The sequence below is a fragment of the Chiloscyllium plagiosum genome, unplaced genomic scaffold (assembly GCF_037043375.1).
Source record: "Chiloscyllium plagiosum isolate Xiang-an unplaced genomic scaffold, Cpla_swu_hap1 HiC_scaffold_3, whole genome shotgun sequence".
Taxonomy (NCBI): Eukaryota; Metazoa; Chordata; class Chondrichthyes; order Orectolobiformes; family Hemiscylliidae; genus Chiloscyllium; species Chiloscyllium plagiosum.
In genome coordinates this window covers 71,475,347-71,495,164 of record NW_028270141.1, presented here as the reverse complement: position 1 = coordinate 71,495,164, position 19,818 = coordinate 71,475,347, and the positions used below count along the sequence as shown (strand labels likewise).

Here is a 19,818-nt window from a genome sequence, read left to right as displayed (position 1 = left end):
CCACATAATTTCTGGGGACCCGGTTTCAAAACCCACCATGGCAGACAATGGAGTTTGAACTCAATAAAAAATCGAGAATGAAGAGTCTAATAATGACCATGAATCCATTGTCAATTGTCATCTGGATCACTAATGCCCTTCAGGGAAGGAAGCTGCCATCCTTACTTGGTCTGGCCTGCATGTGACTCCAGACCCGCAACAACATGGTTGACTCTTAACTGCCCTCTGGCAATTAGGGATGGGCAATAAATGCTGCCTAGCCAGTGATGACCTCATCCCGTGAATGAATGAATAAAGAGAAGGTAAGAGAGAGGCAAAAGTGGACATTAGACCCGTGGAAAATGAGGCTGGAGAAGTAGTAATGGGGAGCAAAGAAATAGCAGATGAACTGAAGAGGTACTTTGCATTAGTCTTCACAGTAGAAGTCACTAGTGGCATACCAAAACTTCAATAGATTCAGGGACAGAGGTGAGTTTAGTGGCCATTACTAAGCAGAAAGTGCTGGGAAAGTTGTAAATATAAAGATGGATAAATCACCCTGACTGGATGGATTGTATCCCAGGGTTCTGAAGGAGACCGCTCAGGATATTGTACAGGCATCGGTGGTGATCTTTCAGGAATCACTGGAGTCAGGAGGGTCCCAGAGGATTGGAAAATGGCTAATATAAAACCCCTGTTTAAGGAGTCAGAAGACAGGAAATTATAGGTCCGTTAGCCTGACCTCAGTTGTTGGTAATATTTTAGAGTCCATTATTAAGGATGAGATTGCAGAGTACTTGGAAATGCATGGTAAAATAGTGCTGAGGCAGCAAGGCTTCATCAAGGGGAGGTCATTCCTGATAAATATGTTAGAATTCAGCTTTCTGATACTGAAGAAGTAGTCAGCATGCAATTCAAGAACATTGTTGATGTGTGTATGAACTATGCATGTGACTGTAATTATTTGCATATCTCTTGCAGTGTGAAAATTGATGGGTCTAGATCCAGTGCTTCCTCCCACACTGCAATCAAGACTCAGACTACATTTCCTAGGGTCACCCTTGGATCCTAATGCCTTCCTTCAGCCAGCCAGCACACCAGCTCTCCCTCCTCACCCATCCATCACCTTCCCCTACCCCCACCTCATACCCCAGCCCATCCCCTCCCAATCTCCTACTCCCCCTCACCACATCACATCCAACCCTCACCCACCACATGCTATTACCCTTCTCCCCTCCTCTGCTTCAGCCTCTTCCCCTAAAACCTCACCTCAGAACGTTGCCACATATCCATTATTCAACACCCCCCCCACCCCACCTCGAATTCTCTGAGGCTGAATGGTCCGTCCTTAGTAAAGGGCTAACGTTTGTGCCCGTCCGTCCCCACCTCAACGAATTCCGCACCTGCCATGATATTAAGCTCTTCTTCTGCCACCTCCATCTCCATGTCTTCTTCTTTGACAAAACCTCCCAAATTTTCTGTGAGAACCCTATTTCCCACCTCCAACCTTCCTCCTGCACTTGGTCACACCTGCTCCCCCCCCCCCCCCCACCAGCCTTGTACCCGCCCTAGACTTCTTCATTGCTGAGTGCCGATGTAACATTGGACACCTTCATTTCTCCATCCCACTCACCGATTCCAACCTCACCCCTTCCGATCGTGCAGCGCTCCACTCGTTCCACACCAACCCTTGGTTCATCATCAAACCTGCTGACAAAGGTGGGGTGGTGGTTGTCTGGGGACCTCCATGTCGCAGAGACCGAATGCCAACTCTCCGACACAAGGACCTACGTCCCTCTTGACCACGACCCCACTGTGACCCATCAGGCCAAAATCACTCACAGTGTCTGTGCCCTTATTGCCTCTGGTGACCTCCCCTCCACTGCTTCCAAACTCATGGTCCCCCAGTCCCACACTGCCCGGCTCTACCGGCTCCCCAAGATCCACAAGCCCAACTACATGTCTTGGCATGCACCTGCCCAACAAACTCATCTCAGCCTACTCCAACTCCATCCTCTCCCCTTTTGTTCAGGCACTTTCCACCTACATCCGCAACACCAACCACACCCTCCATCTCTTCAGCAACTTCTAGTTCCCTGGCCCCCAAATGCTTTATCTTCACTATGGATATGCAGTTCTAATACACTTCCATAGCCTACAAGGAATGCCTCCAGGCCCTCCACTTCTTCCTCTCCAACAGACCCATCCAATCTCCCTCCACTAATACCCTCCTCTGCCTCACCAAACTGGTCCTCATCCTCAACTCCTTTAACTCCTTTTCCTTTAACTCCTCCCACTTCCTCCAAATCCAGGGGGTGGCCATGAGCACTCAGATGGGCCCTAGCTACGCCTGCCTCTTTGCCGGCTATGCCGAACAGTCCCCCTTCAGTACCTACTCAGGCACTGTGCTCCAATTGTTTCGCCATTACATCCATGAATGCATCGGTGCAGCATACTGCACCCAGACTGAACTGGAACATTACACTGACTTCGCCCATAACTTCCACCACTTCATCCATATATTATCCAATTGCCATTTAAATGCCCTTAAAGTTGCCGACTCTACTACTGTTGCAGGCAGAGCATTCCCTGCCTCTACTACTCTCTGAGTAAAGACATCTCTTCTATATCTATCATCCCTCAACTTAAAGCTATGCCCCCTCGTGCTAGCCATCGCTATCCAAGAAAAAAGGCTCTCGCTGTCCTAACTATCTAACCCCCTGATTATCTTACATGCCCCAATTAAGTCACCTCCCAACTTTCTTCTCTCTAATGAAAACAGCCTCAATTCCCTTAATCTTTCCTCATAAGACCTTCCCTCCATACAAGGCAACATCCCAGTAAATCTCCTCTGAACCCTTTCCAAAGCTTCCACATTCTTCCTATAATGCGATGACCAGAACTGTACAATACTCCAAGTGTGGCCGCACCAGAGATTTGTACAACTGCAGTGTGACCTTATAGTTCCAAAACTCTACTAATAAAAGCTAACACATCGTAAGTCTTCTTACCAACCCTTACAACCTGTGTGGTAACTTTCAGGGACCTATGTACATGGACACTGAGATCTCTCTGCTCATCCTCAATATCAAGAATCTTACCATTAACCCAGTACTCTTTACTCCTGTTGCTCCTTCCATAGTGAATCATCGCACAATTTTCCACATTAAACTCAATTTGCTACCTCTCAGCATAGCTCTGCAGCCTATCTATGTCCCTCTGTAACCTACAACATCCTTCTGCACTATCCACAATTTTGTCGACCTTAGTGTCATCCGCACATTTACTAACCCATTGCACTATGTACTCATCCAGATCATCTATAAAAATGACAAAGAGCATTGGACCCAAAACATATCCTTGCAGTACACCACTGGTAACTGAGCACCAGGATGAACATTTCCCATCATCCACCACCCTCTGCCATCTTTCAGCCAGCCAATTTCTAATCCAAACTGCTAAATCACCCTCAATTCCACCCCTCAGTATTCTGTGTAATAGACGACCATGGGGAACCTTATCAAACGCCTTACTGAAATCCATCAACCACTTTACCCTCATCTATCTGTTTATTCATTATCTCAAAGAACTCAATAATGCTGTGAGGCATGACCTACCCTTCATAAAACTGTGTTGACTATCCTTAATCAACTTATTCCTCTCAAAATGCTGATAAATCCTATCTCTTATAACCTTTTCCAACACTTTACCCACAACCAAAGTAAAGGCTGTCTGTTCTATAATTACCAGGGTTGTCTCTACTCCCCTTCTTGAACAAGGGAACAACATTTGCTATCCTCCAGTCTTCTGGCACTATTCCTGTAGACAATGACAACAAAGATCAAAGCCAAAGGTTCTGCAATCTCCTTCCTGGATTCCCAGAGAATCCTAGGAAAAATCCAATCCAACCCAGGGGACTTATCTGTTTTCACACTTTTCAGAATTGCTAACACCTCCTCCTTGCGAATGTTAATCCCGTCTTGTCTAGTAGCCTGTATCTCAGTATTCTCCATGACAGAATTGCCTTTTTCCAGTGTGAATACTGACAAAAAATATTCATTTAGTGCTTTCCCTGCCTCCTCGGACTCCACGCACAACTTTCCACTATGAAAGTATCTATGAAAGCATTTACTTTCAGATAGTCAATGGTGAGTTTTACACAAAGTGATTGTTTTTGCATGTTTGCCTTGACAAGCTGTATTCCCTCACTGTTTTATTTCAGTTATACATGTGGCATCCTTCTTCTGATATTGGTTTTTGTAGTTTAATTCACTGATGAGCAACAACTACGAGAAAGGTGTTTGAGTTTTCCATGGGCCTTAATGTATTTGCCAGCAGCAGGACATTCTGCCTGGTATTGGTAAACACTGTCATAATGGAAACAATATTTGGTCAATGTGAAACTCAGGGAGAACAGTTATTGCTTTGCAGTGTGTTCTCCAGAACTATTCAACAGGAGTTGTACTTGGAATGTGAGAATTATTAATGGCAGCTTCACTTCAGTAGCTCTGCACAGTCTAAAAAGTAGGGATCTTGTTAATTCCAGCTCTGATGATGTTCTGCTTTTCTTGAGTGTTTTTTTGGTGAATTTGCCTTGACAGAATCTTGTATAAGAGATTAAGGTTCTGAAGGGGTTTGTACGAATGAATGCGTTAAGCATTACCCACCATAATAAAGTCATGTGGACTTGATGGGGCAACAGCTTAGGATCTTGAAGGAGTAAGACCTACCATTTAGGTCTTCCTCATAGTCTCTGTAACAATGCCTATCATGGTATGGTTGTGCTGGTGTTGGACTGGGGCGGACAAAGTTAAAAATTATATGACACCAGGTTATAGTCCAACAGATTTATTTGAAAGCACAAGCTTTCAGAGTGCTGCCGATGAAGGTATTGTGTCATTTTTAAAAATGTCTATCATCTCAATGTAACATATACATAGGTGTTGTCATGCAATGAACTACATCTTTATTTAAGGCAATTCTCATTGGGTGACCAAATTGTTTCTCCCTACCATGTTGGAGCAAGTGGTCCCTGTAAAGCCCTTCCAGAAAAGAGGATTATGGCAACAAATTTACCAGAGAGTAAAAATTGTATTGTGAGATTTTACAGCATGATGAACAACAGCACATGTTGCTCATTCAATTGAATCAATCAAAAACAGAAGTTGCTGGAAAAGCTCAGCAGGTCTGGCAGCATCTGTGAAGAGAAATCTAAGTTTACATTTCAGGTCCAGTGATCCTTCCTCAGTTCTACTGCCAGACCTGCTGAGCTTGTCCAGCAACTTCTGTTTTTGTTTCTGATTTACAGCATATGCAGTTCTTTCAGGTTTTTTTTAAATTTTGGATTATTTGTGCTTTGATTTCCTGTTTTGACATGTTTGTCATCACCAAAATCACATTTGGTTCATTGTTAAGACGGTTGTATGCAAAATTCATCAATTGTCTCATTTGCTTCTTACTTAGTATGTCAGAAAGCAATTATTTGCTGTAGTTTCTGGAAAATATAACGGCATTACAGCATTTTTGCTGAGTCATTTTCCTCTTGCAGAGGAGTGTCTCAAAAATATCTTCCAAATTTTCATCTCCACTGTAGACAGGTAAAGCTTTTTCATCTCCGATTGGAAATTGCACTTTCAAAGCTTCATAGCCACTATTGTCAATGTTGGAATCCGGATTATGGCTTCATGAAGCAGATAGGGATGGATAATGTTAGCTGTAGTGCATGGATAGTGCATGCTCAAGGATCTGGGAATTCATTCCTTTTAAGAAAAACCTCTATGCAATGATCCAAGATAAATGTTTCTTTTGTTTGGATGCTTGTTTTTGTGAGATGAGTGTATGTGCATGTTTGTGCCTGTGTGAGAGAGAGTTTAAAGACCTCCCTGCGTTGCTAATCCTGAGTAAGAACACCTCTAACAGAGGTATATCTCTAACAGAGCCTCAATATGTTCTCTAAATTCCCAACTTAAAATGCTGGGTATACCAGACAAACAGCTTCCAGAGGTTTCATAGCTTAAAGCAATGTTTACTGTTTTGATGCAATTGTGACTTTTTGGCAAGAAACAGTAAGAAACAGTAAGATTACTTAGAGTCATAGAAACATACAGCATGGAAACAGATCCTTCAGTCCAACTCGTCCATGCCGACCAAATATCCTAATCTAATCTAGTCCCATTTGCCAGCACTTGGCTCTTATCCCTCTAAACCCTTCCTATTCATATACCCATCCAGATGCCTTATAAATGCTACAATTTTACCAACCTCCACCACTTCCTTTGGCAGTTCATTCCATTATAATACACCCTTTGTGTGAAAAATTGCCTCTTATGTCCCTTTCATATCCTTCCCCTCTCATCCTAAACCTATGCCCTCTAGTTCTGGACTCCCCCATCTGTGGAAAAGACTTTGTCTATTTATCCCATCCATGCCCCTCATGATTTTATAAACCTCTGTTTGGTCACCCCTCTGTTGCTCCAGGGAAAACAGCCCCAGCGTATTCAGCCTCTCCCTATAGCTCAAATCCTCCAATCCTGGCAACATCCTTGTAAATCTGTTCTGAACCCTTTCAAGTTTCACAACATCCTTCCGAGACAAAAATTAAGCAAGGAGCATTCAGAATTCAAACTGCACATGCTGTTAGATTTTGTATCCTCTTTCTCTCTCTATAAATGGTGGTACCATTTGCCTTTACTCGGGCCGAGGTTGTTATGATGTATGAAGTTTTATTTATGTTGCTATCAGATAACTCTTCAGAAAATAGAAATATACTTTAAGCATTTAAATAAAATGGAATGCCTTTAACTGAGATTTATTTGAGCTAAAACATTGCTTACCTATTGAAGTAACAGCGATGTGAATAAGAGTCACTGTAATGGCATAATCCCATACACATTCTTCAACCACCCCAGCAAACAGCAGCCCACAGACAAAGTAGGTTGTCTCCATTGAAATTAGGTTGACTGAAAGACAAAGGAAGAAGTGGTGTAATCATTTAAATGACATTAAAAACATAACTGAACTATCCTATAATTTTGTGAGGAAGCAATACAGCAGCAAAAATAAGTACCATTTTCACATAGTCTGATGAAATAAAATCAAAGCAAGTCTGCATGCTCACAGTAACTACATCAATTAAAGTTAAGAGTTTCCAACAGGGGGCACACATTTGATCATTCTTGCACACACAGAGGAGCGTTGAAAAACATGGGCAGGGAGTATTATATTCAGTTAATCGAATTCCAGAGAATCGAATGCCGGATAAAATAGTTTAGCCAAGCATCAGGTCCCTGCGATCTTGATGGATAATCTGATATTCGGATAATCAAATACCAGATAATCGAGGTTTCTCTGTACAAAGAAACACTTTTTGATGGGATGTATCCTTATCTCTAGGACTGATGCTTTAAAGTCTGTAAGTTTCTTTCGATGATTTGATTCTTGTCTCAGTGATCTTTTACAGGCTTATCATTAGTTAATATGTTTAATTAGCTTGTTTGTGTTATTACTTCCTATTTGTTCTCAAAATCATATAAAAAAGAACGTTTTGTATGGAGGCCCCTCTTTTCCTTTGTGGTTTAGAGTAAAGGTATCACAATCACATGGAATAGAAAGTATGTTAGTTCATGAGCTCCCATTTTAATTTCTGGGCCTTTAGGAGACTGTGTTCTTAGATTGTACAGGATTGCAGCCCCTTTCCAAGGCCTTCATGAGGTTTGGTTATACTTTAGCCTTATGCTGCTCAGTTTTGGACACCTGGTGCACGGGTTTGAGCCTGCAAGTAAATCAGAAGGCCTCCTCATTAGTCTGCTGGTAGGCCTGTCCAAATTGGTCATTAAAAGGCCCAGGCTGTGGGTTGTGGTGGGGATTGTAACAAACAACCATTGCCTCTTTTCCATAGCGATGTTCCTGCCAGGGTATCCCTGGAGATGAAGCATGCAGTGTCTGCCTCCTTTGACCAAGGGCAGGAAATAGAGAGCACAAATTGTATTTCAAAATTAAATTGGTAACTTTCTGTTAATGTTGTCTTTGCTACTATGCCCCTTTCAGGTGTAACTCAGTGCTGAGTTCAAATGGATCTGTTTCTCTCATTTGTGAATGATATACACCTCCTTCCCTCTTCTGACAAAAGTGAAAGCTGTTCAAAGTGGGAGCAGGACATCTGCATCCGGTTACACTCTAAAGAAACCCAGGCCTTATTATCCTATTATCCTATTAAAGATCAGAATAAAGAATCTGGTGGATCGAGGAAAGAAGGAGCAGAATTTCTCATATAGTGAGGATAATTTTCTGAAACAATTATACAATAGAGGTAATTTGAACATGGAATAACAGGGTGAATTGGATATTGGTGGGTGATTAAATGGCCAAAAGTTTGAAGCTGGTGGAAAGACAATTTAAACCCATTGACTTCTGACTTTTGTTCAAATAGCACAAGGGGTGGACTTTCAAATTGCTTTCAGGAAGTGGGTTGGTATTTTAAATGCATTAATGAGTTTGAACACTTCAGATTTACATAGAGCATAGAACATTACAGCACAGTACAGGCCTTCGGCCCTCGATGTTGCGCCGCCCTGCCATATCAATCTGAAGCCCATCCCACCTACACTATTCCATGTACGTCCATATGCCTGTCCAATGAAGACTTAAATGACTTAAACTTGGCGAATCTACTACCATTGCAGGCAAAGCATTCCATACCCTTACTACTCTCTGAGTAAAGAAACTACCTCTGACATCTGTCTTATATCTATCTCCTCTCTCTTTAAAGTTGTGTCCCCTCGTGTTTGCCATTCCCATACTTGGAAATAGGCTCTCCCTGACCTCCCTATCTAACCCTCTGATTATCTTGTATGTCTCTATTAAGTCACCTCTCAACCTTCTTTTCTCTAACGAGAACAGCCTCAAGGCCCTCAGCCTTTCCTCGTAAGACATTCCTTCCATACCAGGCAACATCCTAGTAAATCTCCTCTGCACCCTTTCCAAAGCTTCCACATCCTTCTTATAATGCGGTGACCAGAACTGTACACAATGCTCCAAGTGTGGCTGTACCAGAGCTTTGTACAGCTGCAGCATAACCTCCTGGTTCTGGAACTCAATCCCTCTATTAATAAAGGCCAAAACACTGTATACCTTCTTAACAACCTTGTCAATCTGGGTGGCAACTTTCATGGACACCGAGATCTCTCTGCTCATCTGCACTCCCAAGAATCTTACCATTAGCCCAGTACTTTGCATTCCGATTACTCCGTCCAAAGTGTATCACCTCACATTTGTCCACATTGAACTCCATTTGCCACCTCTCAGCCCAGCTCTGCATCCTATCTATGTTTCTCTGCAACCTACTACATCCTTCGTCACTATCCACAACTCCACCGACCTTAGTGTCATCCGCACGTTTACTAACCCACCCTTCTAAGCCCTCATCCAGGTCATTTATAAAAATGACGAACAGCAGTGGACCCAACACCGACCCTTGCGGTACACCACTAGTAACTGGACACCAGGATGAACATGTTCCATCAACTACAACCCTCTGTTTTCTTTCAGCAAGCCAATTACTGATCCAAACTGCTATGTCTCCCACAATCCCATTCCTCCGCATTTTGTATAATAGCCTACTGTGGGGAACCTTATCGAACACCTTGCTGAAATCCATATACACCACATCAACCGGTTTACTCTCATCTACCTGTTTGGTCACTTTGTCAAAAAACTCAATAAGATTCGTTAGGCATGACCTACCCTTCACAAAACCGTGCTGACTGTCCCTGATCAGATTATTCTTTTCTAGATGGTTATAAAGCCTATCTCTTATAACCTTTTCCAACACTTTACCAACAACTGAAGTGAGACTCACTGGTCTGTAATTACCAGTGTTGTCTCTACTACCCTTTTTGAACAAGGGAACCACATTTGCTACCCTCCATCCTCAGGCACTATTCCTGTAGACAATGATGATTTGAAGATCAATGCCAAAGGCTCGGCAATCTCTTCCCTTACTTCCCAGAGGATCCTAGGATAGATCCCATCCAGCCCAGGGGACTTGTCTATTTTCAAACTCTGCAGTATTTCTAATACTTCTTCCTTGTGAACCTCAATCTCTTCTAGTCTAGATGCAAGTATCTCTGTACCTTCCTCGCCAACATTTTCATTTTCTAAAGTGAACACTGTCGAAAAATATTTATGTAGTGCTTCCCCTATCTCTTCTGACTACCAACACAACTTCCCACTATTATCCTTGATTGGCCCTGATTTAACTCTCATCATTCTTTTATTTCTGACATACCTATGGAAAGCCTTAGTGTTAATCCTGATCCTATCCACCAACAACTTCTCATGTCTCTACCTGGCTCTTCTGAGCTCTCTTTTTAGGTCTTTCCTGACTTCCTTGTAACCCTCAAGTGCCCTGAGTTTTCACATTTTGTCCTAACATAAGCCTTCTTCTTCTTCTTGACCAGGGATTCCATTTCCTTAGTAAACCATGGCTCACGCATTCTATATCTTCCTCCCTGCCTGACAGGTACATACTTATCTAGGATACACAGGAGCTTTTCCTTGAATAATCTCCACATTTTTAATGTGCTCATCCCCTGCAGTTTCCTTCCCCATTCTACGCTTCCTAAATCTTTCCTAATCGCATCATAGTTTCCCTTCCCCCAGCTGTAACTCTTGCTTGGTGGAATACACCTATCCCTTTCCATCACTAAAGTAAACCTGACAGAATTGTGATCGCTGTCTCCAAAGTGCTCACCTACTTCCAAATCTAACACTTGCAAATCTAACCTGCTTTGCAGCTCAAGAAATCCTGTCTTTGAAAAAATTCAGTGCCAGGAATTCCAGCCTGTGTCTGGGAGTCAGAAACAATTTACCCCTGCCCACAACAACCAGGAATCAGCTTTCCATCGCCAGGGTTCAGAATGTATTCTTTAAACCAAGGCATTTCTGTCAAATCAGAACATTTCCTGTTGTAAGCTATATGCTCCAGTAGCAGAAATCCAGCATTTTAAAGTTTCTGAGCTGCAAGCCATTCCTATTGTCTGATCAGCAACCCAGTCTGAGCATCAGACTATTTCTGGATATAGAACCTATCTGAGGCATAAGGTGCACACTATGAACTTTCAGCTCTATAGAATATGGGAAAACATGGACTTTCAGATTTTCCATGCATAAGTTCCCAAAGCTCCAGACCCTCATCACCACCATGCTCTCAACACAGGTAAAAGCCTCTGATATGTTTCTAGCCCATCAAAGAATGAAGCAGTATTGGATATGGTTCTTGGAAATAAAATAGAGTAACTGCATTCTGGTACAATAAAAGATTATGGAATCATAAATAATCACAGCATAATTCAGTTCAAGTAATTTCATAGAGTCATAGAATCATACGGCACGGAATCAGACCTTCGGTCCAACTCATCCATGCCGACCAAGTTACCTGCCTGTGTTTGGTCCATATCCCTCTAAACATTTCCCATTCGTATACCAACACATCCAACAAGTGTCTTTTAAATGTTGTTACTGTACCTGCACATCCAACTTCCTCTGGCAGTTCATTCCACATATGAACGACCCTCTGTGTGAAAAGTGTGCCCCTCAAGTTCCTTGTAAATCTTTCTCCTCTCACCTTAAAAATACACCCCCTCCTTTTGTACTCCCCATCCTAGGGAAAAGACCTTTGCCATACACCTTATTTATGTCCCTCATAATTTTTGTAAACATGATTTTATGTTTGTGAAAACAAATCAGAAAATGAAGTGAATGGGTAGGGAATATGAAGTTACTATAAAGCCTGGATGATAAAGGAAAGAAAACTAAATAGGGGGTTTATACAAATTCCCAGGATCTTGATTCTTTGAATCAGCAGCATGATTATAGAAAGTGCAAGAAGGATTTTAAAAAGTTAATACTGGTAATAAAGGTTGGTCATAAGAAAAAAAAACATCTGGCAACATTACACTGAACCTTGCAATATGTTTGAAATATTTGTAGAAAGTAATATGTTTGTTCTGAAGTATATGGATTTTAAATAGGCAGACAGTGCTGTGAGCAGCTGTCTGTGTTAGCCTATATGGCAGTCCTCATTAGCATCACTGAAGAAGCCCTTGGCGGATGTGTTGGTACTACCCTTTGGTGCTGAACCCCAACCCAAGGAATCAAGCATGCCCTGTATTGATCAAGAAATTGTCTCCTCTTTGAAGGTGATGGGAGAGTTTGTCAGCTAGGGAAACATTGTGGTGAGCTGGCCCTGGTAGATTACTTACCCCCTTCTCACCACTTCACTAAATAAGTTCCACAATATAAGGCCTTTATGTGATCACTTAAAAGCTTCAACATAGCACCTCACCACTTACCTCCTTCCCAGCAGGTAGGAAAGATGGGAAATCAGGGAAAGCCAGGTGGGAAATCAGCTAGCTAAAGGAACATAGACATCAATTACCCCAATCTGGAGCAATTGGAGGCTTGGAAGGTGTGTGGGTGGGAAGAGTGGCCTCTGAAAGCTAGTCCCTCCTCCTTGTCTCCAACCTCCTTGACTTCACTTTTTCTGTGAACCCCTCCCTCCATCCCAAGAAATGATGACTTACCTCCTCACTGTTGGATTCTCCAAGGACTAGGCATCGATCAGCAGTTTTAAGACTCAGATGTTGCTAACCTTGATTTTCTTTTGAACAGTTTCAGGTGACCCAAATGGCAATATTGAGGCCTACGAAATGCCGAGAAACACTCGTTTGTAATGAGCTGTTTGACATGCGGTTGGCTGATTTTTCACACTAGTGGCACGTTAGTCTCCAGCAAACATATCCACCCCAATGTTTGTAAAGAAATGGGAAAATCACATCTGGGAACTCAAGAGTAGCTAGAGAGCATTGAGTAATTGTACCTTTGATGTTGCATCAGTTGCTGCCATGTTTACTTACAAATCAATCATTTGTGTCACAGGTAAACAGAATGGTTAAGAAAGCATTAAGCACACTCGCCTTCATTGCTCAGATCTTTGAGTATAGCAGTTGGGATGTCATATTGAGGTTGCACAGGACGTTGATGAGGCCTCCTCTGGTTTACTGTGTGCAGTCCTAGTCGCCCTGTTATATTTTTAAACTAGAGGCGGTTCAGAAATGATTCACCAGGATGCTGCTGGAAATGAAGGATTTGAGTTATAAAGATAGGCAGGGACTTTTTTGACTGGAGTGTTGGAGGTTGAGGGGTTACCTTCTAGAAGTTTCTAAAACCATGAAGGACATAGATAAGGTAAATAAGAAATGTCTTTTCCCTAGGGTGAGGGAGGTAAAATCTAGGGGCATATTTTCAAGGTGTGAGGAGAAAGATTTAAAAAAGAAATGAACCACAACTTTTTTATGCAGAGAGTGGTTGTTATGTAGAATGAACTACCAGAGGAAGTGGTGGATGCAGATACAGGTACAAAATTTAAGAGATATTTAGATAAGTACATAAATAGGAAAGTTTTGGAGGGACATGGGCCAAATGCAGGCAGGTGGGACTAGTTTGTTTTGAGAACATGGTTGGCACAGACTGGTTGGATCAAACAGTCTGTTTCCATGCCCCCCTATGACTCTATAACAACATCAACAGAAGTTCAAATTGCCTCACTATGACTGAGAATTCAGATCCAAGTGAATAGCAACCATTCAGTACCACAATATTATGTTAATATTACCACCACTAATATCTCCTTAATTCATAATCAAAGGCACCCTCAAAGTTTCCAATAATTATAGTATTATAATACATCATACAAATTTAATTTTATACTCACTTACCCATATATTTTGAGTTTGGACATAATGGTTCTGTTTTGAAGTCGAAAGGTATCAGAACATCATATGTTTCAAGCCTGAAAAATGTAATTTGCATTTTCACAGCAAGATTTTAACAATGCTTACTGAAGTATAAACACATTCTGAAATATGAAGGAGAGCATGGTCCAACTGAAGATTAAAGATATTATCTTGTGTAATATCATACATTCATTGCTATTATGTCTCCTCTATTATTTTTAACAGTAAGGAAGAAAAGATTAAAATATGCTTTCTATATTCTGCTTTTCAGATTTACAATGACATATTTTCAGGCTCTACAGTCACTACGGCAGAGTCTTTACAGCTTTAGTTGTTGCTCATTTAAATTTACCAACCAGTTTGATTCACTTTAATATTCCAAATAAGATCTTTGCAGTGTTTTGTATAATTGCAGTAATGTATCTTCACTTGTATATTCTTATGATAAAATTCAGCATTTGTGGTCACATGCTTGCATCTGTGAATTAGCTTTTTATGATTTGTATGTCAAGATGCTAAAAGTTCCTTTCTTCATCTCTCCTATCCTTCAATGTTTCCACCTTTAGAATTTTCTCATATCTTACACACAAAATCTGCAACTTTAGAACAGAACAGAGTTGTCAATAACTCTGCCCAGGAAACACATAGCTAATTGAATTGCTGAGCTTTCTTCCCCTAGCTCTGTATCTTGCTCTGTTTCAAACATGTATCTAATTTCCCTTTATTGATTTTATTTGATTTTACAAACTGCAACTACAATAATTTCACATTTTTGGTTAATCTACACTATTTTTCCAATCTTCTGCACTTTATTCACTGTAACTTCTAGTTTAATAAACAGTTTGAGAATTTTCTCTGGCACTCCTGGGGTCCTCAGAAAGCTCCAACCTGTTCTCGAGGCTCTCCTCAGCCAGTGTCTCCCATTGTACTAGGCCTGATCTGTAATTTACCTCCGTGTGGGAACTGGATGAATTTCCATCCTCCCAGACCTGGTGAGCTGCTGCAGGGCATTCATTTGGTACGCTTGGTTCACAGGAGGCAGGATAATGAGATCCACATCTCCTAAGAGCTCACATCTCACATTGCTGCAAGCAGACAGGCAGAAAGGTCAGTCCGTTGGCAACACACCAATTTTGAGCACTGCTTGAAAGTTGCTTCACTGCCATAGATTCACAACCTTTATCTGTTGTTAATGAATGTTACTAATTTAACAGGGCTGTTGACAACACAACAAAATTTACTGACAACTCAAATCACAACTGTACAAATCTGCTGTAGGAACTGGAAGAATCATACCTATGAAAAACTGTATTCATCTTCTCACAGACATTTGCATGTACAGATATGATTAATGATAGACTTTAAGAAACAAGGTGCCGAGAGACGAGGATTCCAAAGGGACAGTATAGAAGGAAAGTTTGGATGTACTGTCTCCAATTTCTGATTTTTAACTTGTGTCCTCTTCCTTTGGCTGGAATTTTATAGAAAGTAACACAGCAAGAACGCTCAATCTCCCTTAAAGAAGAAGCTGCCTAGAGCAATGAGTTCTAGCAAAACTTTGACTTCCTTCGCGCCCAATTGATTGCAACTTAATTTGGTGAGGATTCCCAATATCAGGCTGCAGTGCTATCATCACTTTCTCCAAGTAGACTATCACAATAAAGAATTATCAGGGACGGTAAACCAGGAAAGCAAGAGCACTTAGAATCAAATCATGCCTTAAAAGTTTACAGAAAACAAAATATCTACTGGATGTTAAAGTAGAAACTGAAGTATCTATTTAAATTATTTCAAACATCTTTTTAAAAAATCTTGCAATTGGAAAAATAGAAACATGGACTAAGTGCATTCTGCCCACCATGTCTGAGCCAACACTAATTATAATAGGAAGATCTGACAAATGCCATAAATATACATTACCTTTCAAGGGCCAGGTCAACTGTGTACAAGTAGCTATGATGCAAGTTGTGGTTAAAAGCCCAATTAAACTTCCTTGAACAAGTCTTAAGTTTTTTTATAAACAAGGTTTCTATGTGATTGGAGAAAGCTCTAACACAGGGACGGTCTCCACAACACAGCCTGTGATGCTGTCATAAGTGAAAGACTGCAACTTCAATATTTCTACATTAATCTGTGCTGTTCAAGCTTCTGAGGTTGTGGGTGAATTCGGAAGGGTAATATAAGAATTTGCTGTCAAGCGTTCTGCAAATTACAGTAACTGGCACTAAATCATTAGTAAATAATGCCTCTTGTTTGATGATGTTTTTATTTAGAATCTTTGATATTCAGAAAACAGGTTAGGCTTATAATAAACAGTTGGTTTAAATGTCAGACGTTGTGTATCCAGTTTAAATTACCTGCCAGGTGTCACTTTTAACAGTTTGACTCTTAGTAATAAATGCCTAAGGGTCTATTATAAGAAATTACCCTCCCATCAGGGAGGCTTGCCCACATGGAGTAATAAGAGGAAAATTGATGGATAGAAAACTGTGGGGAATACATATAATATGCACTCCCAGAATAAAGGGCTCCTCATCAATATTATGGATTGGAAAATAAGTCCTTGATGACAAACATAGTAACCTTCATGAGTTATATGCTCCATTATTTTAATAAATTTGAGACACTGTCAAATTGCTGCTCATGCAATCATCCTCATTAACAAAGGATCTTACAGATAAATATGAAAAATAAATGTCTGGAGTATACACAGCAAACTTGCGAAACCTTTAGCTTTATTCTACGTAAGGAGTATGTGCTCAAAAAAGGTTGAGGTCTGTCTTACACAGGCAGATATTCCAATTAGCACTAATAGGAACAATACGTGATCTGTAACTCATTCTAGTTTAGGACTTATCGATTTACATTGTTCATTGCACCTATTACAATAATTACTTTGAATGGAGAGTGGTATTTTTACAACAACAACTTGATACAATAAAGATACTATATGACGATAGGTGATTTGATGTTGGAGGGAAAAGACGTTCAGTTGTGTGTAAGAACACTTAACAAAAATGACCAAAGAGAAACAATACTATGTGGAAATTGAGTGTAGAATGTACTGCTGTTTGTTCCCAATGAGTGTCACGAGTAAGTACCGCTAGATACAGCAAATGTTACAGCTGATTTCCCTCTTCTCTGTTTTTTCCATTGTTACCTAAAATAATAATGCTATTATTATTATAATTTCTACAATCAGAAAGGCTTCACTGCCTCTGTGCCTCAGACTGTCTGCAGGTCCACTTGTGTGGATAATTATGTCTAGTATAGAGGCTTATGACAGGTATCATATTCCTCCTTCAGGGCTAGAATTTTGGTAAGTGTTAAGTGAATCGAAACAAGAAGACAATTATAATTTAGGCAGATATAATTTCAGAATTTTCTGATGACAGATATGTTGAAATTCTAACTGGAGAGCTCTGTCTTTCCTTTCTCAAAGCATGTAGCTGAAACTAGGCACACTATTCCACACATGGAAACATAGAAAATAAGAACAGGAATGGGCCATTCAGCCCTTTGAGTTTGCAGCAACAATCAATATGATCATCACTAATCCATCCAACTCAGCACCCTATCCCACATCTGTCACATGCCCATGGACCCTTTTAGACCTAAGAGCTATTTCTATTCCCTTCTTGAAAATATTCAATATTTTGACCTCAAGCACTTTACTTGGCAGACAATTCCACAGGTTTACTAATCTCTGGGTGAAGAAATTTCTGGTAGTCCTAAATTGCCTACCCCATATTGTTAGACTCTGACCATCGGTTCTGGACTCCCTGGTCATCAGAAACATCTTTCTTGTATTTACCCTGTCTGGTCCTGTTAGAATTTAATCGATCTCAATGAGATCTTCCCTCACTCTTCTACACTCCAGTGAGGATAATCATAACCACTTACTTCTCTCTTTAAACAAGCATAGGTTTATTACCATTCAGGCCTTTTGGATTCAATGAGATTTATCAAGGTACTTCATAGTTATCAGAAACCACTTTGTATGAAGTTGTTGGGTCCAATAAGCTCTCCGTCTTAATGATTATTTCATTTTTGAGATTAGAAAAATATTTGACAAGGAAAATAAAACCCTAGTCAAGAAAAATTGTCTTCACAACATCGTTGATGCTTGTGTCATAAGACCCCAAACTCGAAATATATCAATGGAACACTTCCACCCACTGGGGGTCTGATCCATACAGTGCACTGTAACTGTAAGAGCACTAGACTGATTGTACCATGTGTATCACAGTGGGCAGAGAGGCAAACCATAATTTTGAGCATGATTTGAGGCACGGTCTGCCATTTTGGACCTCGCAGGTCCTGATCATATCTGAGTTTCATCACTCCTAATTGAACATGTGATGAAATGAATGAGGGTACCCCACTAGCTCTCTTTAAGAGATCACTATACAAATGTCAGGTGATGTTTCATTTCTTTTGCTTCAAAAGAGTGAGTGGAAGCACTGCATTCTTGGAAGAGTTAAAAGAAGCTTTTGGATTTACAAGGAAGTAGTGCTGGACTCTGACAAGTTTCTGAAAGTAATGAGAAAGACTGCTTGCTGTATTGAGAACTATGGTTTCCAAATTTTGGCTTGCAGCATAATGACAGAAATATAACAGAGGCAGCAGGGTTGGGGGAGGCTGTATACAGAGGGAACAGGACAGAGGCCCTCAAGAATGTTTAACCCACAAAGCATCTTCACTTGCACCTAATTTGTGTTTCATCAAGAGGCACTAAGTCACTTCCTATAACCAGATCTGCAGCCACACAGCAGGTTGAAGATGAGGCTATCAGTAGCTGTGGGGATAACCACAGCTTTCAATTTCTATGCCTTTTAAAGCAGGTGACATTTTCAGTTTCGCATCTTTGCATCAATGGTGCTGGATGACCCAGAAGAGGAAACATTACTGGTTTCCTTCTCAGTAGAGAGAAGCAGGAGGTGTGGGCAAGTAACATTGCAGGATGAGCAAACTTCCCACGTGTGCAGGGAGCCATCAGTTGTCACCATGTTATGCGTTTCACATAGCAACAGGAAGTTGTACTGCAACCTCAAGGACCATCATTCCTAGCTTATGCATTTGGTAGCAAATATGCCGAGGAGATCCTGTCCATGCATCTTAGAATAGTCATGATGTAGTCATCCCTGGTCAGACTGCTATTTTTTTTAAACTGGAGGCCTGTGACCAGTGGAGTGCCACAAGGATTGGTGCTGGGTCCACTGCTTTTCATCATTTATATAAATGATTGGATGTGAACATAGGAGGTATAGTTAGTAAGTTTGCAGATGACACCAAAATTGGATGTGGTGGAGTGCAAAGAAGGTAACCTCAGAGTACAAGGGGATCTTGATCAGATGGGCCAATCTGTTGAAGAGGGGCAGATGGAGTTTAATTTTGATAAATGCGAGGTGCTGCATTTTGGAAAAGCAAATCAGAGCAGGACTTATACACTTAATGGTAAGGTCCTGGGAAGTGTTGCTGAACAGAGACACTTTGAAGTGCAGATAGTTCCTTGAAAGTAGAGTTGCAGGAAGATAGGATAGTGAAGAAGGCACTTGGTATGCTTTCCTTTATTGGCTAGAGTATTGAGTACAGGAGTTGGGAGGTCATGTTGCGGCTGCACAGGACATTGGTTAGGCAACTTTTGGAATATTGGAAGAATGTTGTGAAACTTGTAAGGGTTCAGAAAAGATTTACAAGGATCTTGCCAAGAACGTTTGACCTATGGGGAGAGGCTGAATAGGCTGGGGTTGTTTTCCCTGGAGCGTCGGAGAGTGACCTTACAGAGGTTTGTAAAATCATGAGGGTCATGGATAAGGTAAATAGACAAAGTCTTTTCCCTGGGGTGGGGGAATCCAAAACTAGAGGGCATAGGTTTAGGGTGAGAGGGGAAAGATATAAAAGGGATTCCAAGGAATAACGTTTTCATGCAGGGAGTGATGTGTGTATGGAATGAGTTGCCAGAAGTGGTAGAGGCTGGTACAATCACAACATTTAAAAGGCATCTGGATATATCTGGATATATGAATTGGAAGGGTTTAGAGGG

The 19,818-nt window shown here is 41.0% G+C and overlaps 1 protein-coding gene across 2 annotated transcripts in view; it reads right to left on the bottom strand.

The window, feature by feature from the left end:
- Nucleotides 1-19,818, bottom strand: part of tmem244 (transmembrane protein 244) — a 94,862-nt gene that overhangs the window by 54,868 nt on the left and 20,176 nt on the right. For both annotated transcript variants that reach the window (XM_043687480.2, XM_087976041.1), the window contains exons 3-4: nt 13,755-13,828; nt 6,813-6,938 (exon numbers count right to left, since the gene is read on the bottom strand). In XM_043687480.2, coding sequence (XP_043543415.2) covers nt 6,813-6,938; nt 13,755-13,828 — 200 coding nt within the window. The remainder of the gene's footprint in view (nt 1-6,812; nt 6,939-13,754; nt 13,829-19,818) is intronic.